Here is a 7,609-nt window from a genome sequence, read left to right on the forward strand (position 1 = left end):
CATGAGAGAAATTCTAACTTTGGTCAATGGGTACAGCAGCTCCAGGTTAACTGAAACCAGAAGCCGGACTTGTCTGGCTACTGAAGATTGCTGGGTTTGTTTCTTTGAGTGGGACGTAGCTTGTGCGTGTAACAGTGTCAGCACATCATTTGGCAAGCAGAGTTACCCAGGTTGAGTGAACCAAATTCCTCACGGCTGGGCATGCCTTATTCTACAGCGTGAGTAGCTGCTCTCCTGGCTGAAGCCATTGTATGTGTTGTGTCATCCAAATTAATAGAGCTTGATGAAACCAAATTTCTAGATGTATGAAGAAAGATGCATTATTACATTGTTAGTTACTTAATATCGTTTCTAGATGAGGAGAAGCTTGCCTCTAAGGATATCACTGCACCAGCACCTATCTGACATTAAAATGCAAGAAATACTTGCAATCAAACCAGTTTAATTCATGTATATTTGTACAATTTGTATAAAAAAAAGAAAAAAAAAAAAGAAAAATAGGTACTTGCAGACATTAACATAAAGACCAAACAATATTTTCTATTTATTTAAAAAGCTTTAAACATACAGAAGCAAACCCCTAATTATAAATGCATCATTATGCATAGATTTTACTGTTTACACCATACTGCTGGCTGCTTTTATTTTTCATCCAGGAATCTATTTAAACTCCAAGAATTCTTAAACATTCCTCTGAGCTTCCTGGCCTCAGAACTGCTGTCTATCTTATCAAGTCATTGACCTCCAGCTGAAAACATTGCTCTAAAAAAAGAAAAAGTCAAATCTTTAATAAACAATTAAAAGTGCATTAACTGTAGAATTGTTTAATTTCATAAATGTTTAAACAAGTCAGTGAAAAACATCACCCTGTGAATTAGCTTTTTGCATTATTGATTGTAAAGTATCTTTTTAATAAGATTTTGATATTGCAAACTTTAGTCTTTTCTATTTTATTTTGCGCAACTGTTCAGTCGCACGATGTGTAGTATTCCTGAAATACCCACTGCAGTACATTAACACTATTTTACATTTTAACTGTGTATACAATGCTCTTGCTGTATATCCCTGTTCCTTCTTACAACAAAATAATTTAGCTCGATGAACAGAAGCCCACTTCTAAAAGGTGTTTTAGTTTGTCTTGTATTTTGCAGGAGACAAATGCCTATTTCATTCTAAACAAATTCAAAAGAATGTAACTTCCCAGTAGCTAAAAACTAGAGTTGTTGGGTTTTTTTTTTTTGCTGTACACAGGTTTAGATAAAAAAAGTGATGGCTATTCTGCTTAAGTGTCCTTGATAAGAGAATACTGCCTCTTACAACATCTATATCCAATTGTATCTATTACTTCAATGATCTCTATCAAAAAATAATAATCAATGAATGGTTTCATAAACAACAGGTGATTAAAGTAAAGGATTTATTATAATCTGCTTACAGTTGTTTGCAAAGACAGACATACGTTTTTGCATAAAGATATAAATTGCTTTTTAAAACTAATTTAGTGTGTTTAATTATATGAAGTTTCTGTGAATTATGAATTGTACCAAACCAAGATTAAAAGTAATAAGGTACAAAAATAGGAGCAAACAGACAACAATTTGGACTGGGACAGGCATTTAACAGTGAAGTGTAGAATATGGCTTTGCTATTTTAATCAAGCAAAGTTACTCTGAGACAGAAAAGGAGGCAGTAACTTTGTTAATATAAAAAGCTGCTGCAGACTGTATTCACCCAGAACCTGGCTTTGAAATTTTCTGGTTTAGACTTTAAAAAAAAATGTAAATGAAAAGATGGATGTATGACTGCGTCTTTACTGTAAACAACCAGTCTGCATGCTGTGTATCTCACGTTGGAAGTTTGGCTTTCATATTGCTGTGCAGGTCAGTATTTAAAGATCTGCCTATGAATTAGACTTCCAAAATGCAAATAATATATGTATCTATATACTTATATATAAAAAAACCTCTCTGAATACAGTCTTTACAGATTACCCATTGCATAAGGCAGGTGTCATTTAAAAAGACAAGTAGCACTGACTGTCTTCAGTGCACCAAAGCACACCTCAAAATTTGGACTCAGAAAGGGTGTAGAATTCTTCTTAATTCGACCACCGTTTAAAAGAAATGCTACATTCTGACCGGCCAAGGGACAAACTGGAGCTCAAAAATGCCAGTGGCACCCAGAGAGAACACTATAGATTAGGACTCTGAAAGACTATTCTATTTAAACATGAGCATATGGTAGCAACAATTGAGCCTCAGAAAAGTTCACCTGTCCTCTATTCTACTCCAAAATCTTTTATTTGCTTATAAATTGTGAAATGGTGAAAATCACCTCAAAAATTTTTTTCTTTGCGGTCTTGTTCTAGAGAAAACATTTTTGAGACAAAATCAGACCAACTGAGTTGAACCTGCAGGGTGAACATTTGTCTGCTCAGATGTATTCTGATTACTACAAAAATGTTTACAAAATTACATATAGTTTTAGTTTATCACTAAAAATTCGACTCAGCTAATCTGCCCTTACCAGTACCTTACCATCCCTCCCACCAGTACACATCTGTTCAATATACTTACTGTAATGATCTGCATGTTCCCTTCATCATAATCAGAAATCGCTCTCCCCCATCTGAAATAATAATCTAACCTTTTAAGATGTTTTATGTATCCAGTATTCAAAGGAAAAACAAACTATCTGGGAAACCTTAATAAAAAAAGAAAAATCATTCAACATCTTATTCACCCCTGTTCCCCTGAGAGAGAAAGGAAATAGAGGGCAAGAACTCACTGTATCATTACGCTGGCAAAAGCTTTGGAGAGACCGTAATTTGTCTTGTTAAATGAAACCTTCGTAAAGTGGCAAACACAACAAAGTGTAGTTTCCTACAGAAATATGAAGCAGGATTTCTAAGATGTGCTCAAGTCACGTACGCTTGCAAGCGAGACCAAAGGGAGAAAAATATGGAGGAAAATAGAAAGGCTTAAATACAACTGAAAAGGTTAAGTGTGGTTATTTACAACAGATACTGTAGGATGGTAAATTAGATATGATGCTAAAAAAGGCACAGCTTTCCCTTTCTTAAATACACTGTAAACGGTTCATTATGCATGCAGAACATTTCACTTTACAAAAAAATTACCTTGTTTGTTTAGACAAAGATAGTACTTAAATAGTCTCCAGCAAAATAGAGTTCTTTCAAAAATACTTTCCCATTCATCCTATTAACCATTAAAGATTTTTTTGTCTCATTTACAAAAGTTCCTTACACCTTATTTCAGGTCCTTCACAATTTATACATACAGCAATGTACAGTACAGCAAGACTGCAAAAAATTATTTGTAAAGCCAGCACAATAGGTACTATAAATTGATACCAGGGCATTTGTTTTCACATCTTATCCTTTTTAATTAAATAGTAAATGGACACTTAACACAGTGTATATCATCTATGATGGGATAACATGGGATAACAAATGCCACAGGTGGGGATAACAGAGTATTCCACACCAAATGTTCTGTTATTACTTTACACATTAGGGTTTGTGTGTGTGTGTGTGTGTGTGTATATATGTGTGTATATATATAGTTTTTGTTTTGTTTTTTGTTTTTTTTTTTTTTACAAGAACAGAATATTAATGCCCCATATTGACTTTACGTTTTATGTGCAAACCAAGGGTAAGCTGTAAAAAGTTCTCATTAGTTCTCGAACCCTTTTAAAACAAGCAAACAATACCAGAAACTACATGGCATATTTAAAACTCCATCTGTTAAAATATCAAAATCAAAGAGTTATTGACTAGATATGGCTTTTCATCCAGAGGAACAGGAACATTTTCTAAGTGTTTTAGGGTTATGGGGTAATTTCCAAACATCTAGGTCTTGCCCCATCCGAGTCAACTGCTTTCCATTCCCCAAACCCTTCATATGATTTTAGACTATTCAGAGACTGCTGAACAAGTGTAAATAGCATGTTTAAAATATGGTTTCTTGGGTCCTTCATGGGTGTGGAATAACACAGGGAAACTTAAGGCAAAGTTCTTCCATTTAAGACATTTTCTATCACTTCCTGTGAAAGTACAGGGGCTTGGCATTCCCAGATTCCACCTTTGGTAGCTGGTCACTGATGATTTCTACCAGCATGGCTGGAAACTCTACTTTCAGTGCCTGAGACTCTCGGAAGGTGTAGAAACAGAATTCCAATAAGTCACTAACAAGCTGAAATACAGAAAGAAACACTTTTTAGGAAAAACACAGAGAATTTTGCATGCAAACAGCAGCTTATCGATAATGGATTATTACCAAGAAATGGCATCTTACTCTGACTTGGCAGTGCATCTGCAGGGGTTAAACAGCAAACAAGAGAAGTCAAATCCCGAAGTGCTACTTAAGTCGTTAAAAATGAGCTAACTAGCAAAAACCAAGATACCACAGGTTTGATTTTTCAGCGTAACTGCATGTTTCATTTCACTAACAGGCAACTGGCCATCATGAAAACTATAGGTACTCAATGTCTATGAAAATAAAGCCTTCTGCCCAGAGAGAAAAGATAGCCATAAACTATTGTATCTCTAAATTTCGGCTGGATACAGGTTCATTAAATCAGATTATTTGGTTAAGTTCAGTGTACTCTCCAGGGGCCGCAACCTACAACTGCCAGAGCAGCTGATGTTTTTAGTTCAACAACATGAATGCTGTGTCACACTGTAGCATTTCAGGTTTTATAGCACTGCAGTCCATATGAAATTGTTCATCTGGTAAAGCGTTTCTATTTATATACAAATGCATTTTTTAATACACATACCCCAAGCTTTTTTTCTCCTTATTACTCATTAAACTATAGAGAAAATATTTAGGGAAGTATTTAGTTTTGAAAAAAAACCTTAAATTCTCTATTTTTGTAGTGGTGGCTAACAGCACACTTTTGCTTTCTCTCAGTAGATTAAGGATAATGCTGGGAATTTTAATGATAAAAATTTCTAATTAGCTCTTCAATGACAGAGAAGGAAGCTTTGCTCTGTAACACCACAACGACCGAGTTATCTGTTGGCGCAGGACCACCTCCACCAGCAGAACCAAACTGCACCGTACGCTGTGCTGTGGCACTCCTGTGCCTTCCTCTGGGTGGCAAAGGTGAAACCCTATCACAGTTCTCCCAAAAGGCAACTGACAGCCATTTTGTAATCCTAATAAAGGTGGTCTCCACCTGCAACAGGAACAGGAGCTGAGGTACTAAATGGCATACAGGTACCACGAGCTTTTGATGTGTGGAAAAAAATACTGCATGTCTTCAAAGCACCAATAAATTTTCTCTGACTTCTTCTACCTTGTCTCAAGTTGCGTTGTTCTCATTTGTCAGTTACAGAGCTTTGTTTTGGTTTACATGTTGTGGGAAACTTAATCACACTACAAGAATGAACATTAATTTTGGCTTTTGAGCATTTTAATTTGTTTTGTCTCTTGTGCTATCTCCACACGAAACTGCAACTGCAGCTTATCTTTGCTATAAAACAACGCACCATTAGAGCGAGAGAACTATGAAGACAAAAAGACCTCTTCCAGTATCACTACTCGGGGATTTACTTCTATTTAAATGATAAAAACATGGTAAAGCAATCTTATGGCTCAACCTACAGGCATACAGGCTTTTGCTGGGTTAGTTTTACATAGTACTTTGATACAATCGAGGAATACTTGTTCATGACCTTTAGCAGCAAGAGAACGTTATTTCAAAACTAGTTTTTTTGGTTGCTGTGATGTAAATGCATCTCCTAAAGCCTTACACTATGTTGGACCCTTTGCAATCTTTAAGAAAGGACAATGCAAGTCAGTCAAGGGGCAGAGGCAAGTCAGCTTCTGAGGTACCCATGAATGAAGTGCGTCTAAGGTTTCAGTTAGCCTATTAATTTTCATTGTAGTCCACCAAATTACTGCATTGTACAACTGAAGAAAAACTAGAGGCTCTGCTGTTTAAAAATTCAAAAGTTATGCACAGCTTAATTTTGATGCCTTATGTCCTTGCAAAGGACTTACTTAAACCACTCCTGCTTGTTTAGTTTATCAAACACAAGTTAGTCATTTCAATTCTTAACATGTAGAGTTGCACTCTGCAGTAAAGCCCCTGTTAGAGTAAATAAAAGTGGACTTCTGGAAGGCAGAAAAGGAAATAAATACAGGCAGCAACAGACTACTGTCCTGTAGCACCACACACCTTTTTACTTATTTTCAGGACTTTCACAGCTGTTCTTGCAAACCTACAAGCAATTTATGAACAACATAGGGAAGTGCTGAGATCATTCGAACACATGACTTTCTGCTATTGAGCACTCCACGAGTCTGCTGTTGCTTAGTTCATTCCCAATGATCTGGCATGTCATGAAGCAATGCTAATTAATTAAACAGATGCATGCTAAATAAGTAGCATAGACATAATTTGGTTTTCAAGGGAAAAAATTGCTGATGTTCAAAGGTTTACTTTACCCATTAGGAGGAGGTTGTTTCTGCATATACTGTGCCAAAAATATTCCAAACATAACACAAACCCAAACAAAGTGAAAGAAACTCTCTCTTGGTGTAATCACCACTACCTCCTCCCTGCCTGTGCCATCAAATACCAGCACCTAAGCAAACTAAGCCTTCACCCCAACGCAACCTTGACCATGACCTGATAAACGTACTGCTTTTCCTAAACTTCAACAGGAGTAGTTTCACAGCACTGAATGTAAGTGAAGGGGTTGAGGTCACCTCTATTCCACTGTCAGCCGTCCTCACTGTGCTGATGGCTCACCTTCTGGGCAATTTAAGCTAATTCCTGCCTCATCACGCTCATGTGAGGCCTCTGAATGCAGTGAGATAGGTATCACAGAAAAGCCTACATCGGAACCTATTCTGCCTTCTTAGCAAGCTTTTAGTAGTATCAAGTACATATGTGTGTCTGGTGAATATGTGGACAGAAGGGGAAATAAATGAAAAATAATAACATTCATGAAGAGAGCATAATCTATTCTATACAATAAATGAGTTCGCAGTCTGGGGGCGAGGGGTGTGATCACAGATACTATCATACCATAGGACATTGTGAGCCTGACCACAGAGAAGAAAGGTTAAGTTTACACAGCAGTTTGAAAGAAAATACCTAGAACCTGCTATCAGGTCATACCTGGGTTTGGAGCCTTAAGGATAATATATATTCTATACCTATTTAGTCTGCTAAAACTTTTGTTCCTCTCTTTCTTAAGCAAAGTTACCAACTTTAACATACTTGACAATAATCAATCACTTTAAGAAAACGGGAGTATTAGGAACCACACCGCATGTGTCATAAGGAACACGGGACTGCGGTCAGCATCTTTTTAACTGCAACCTTAAAAGCTGCATGGCTTTGTGGGCTGGGGAAGCATTTCTAGCACTAATTTAAAACAAAGAGGAATGAATGCGGGAGAATCAAAGGCCAACTCAGACATACTAAAATGTAAACAATATGATAAGGTCAGCTAGAGAAGGCTGCAAGACCAAGACCTGAGCCACGAGCAGTGCTCTTTTCTGCAGGCGTGTTCTCATGCACTTTCAAAGGTACCACCACCCCCCCCCCCCCCCCCCCCCCCCCCCCCCCA

At 37.0% G+C, this 7,609-nt stretch overlaps 1 protein-coding gene across 2 annotated transcripts in view; it reads right to left on the reverse strand.

The window, feature by feature from the left end:
* Window positions 1-425: 425 nt before the first annotated feature.
* NR3C2 (nuclear receptor subfamily 3, group C, member 2) overlaps window positions 426-7,609 on the reverse strand; it is a 213,564-nt gene continuing 206,380 nt past the window's right edge. The window contains exon 8 of one of the 2 annotated variants that reach the window (XM_010576127.1): window positions 426-4,214. In XM_010576127.1, coding sequence (XP_010574429.1) covers window positions 4,059-4,214 — 156 coding nt within the window. In that variant the 3' untranslated portion in view covers window positions 426-4,058. The remainder of the gene's footprint in view (window positions 4,215-7,609) is intronic. The other variant, XM_010576136.1, reaches the window with a different exon arrangement.

This window comes from Haliaeetus leucocephalus, unplaced genomic scaffold (genome assembly GCF_000737465.1).
Source record: "Haliaeetus leucocephalus isolate CR32 unplaced genomic scaffold, Haliaeetus_leucocephalus-4.0 Scaffold21, whole genome shotgun sequence".
Taxonomy (NCBI): Eukaryota; Metazoa; Chordata; class Aves; order Accipitriformes; family Accipitridae; genus Haliaeetus; species Haliaeetus leucocephalus.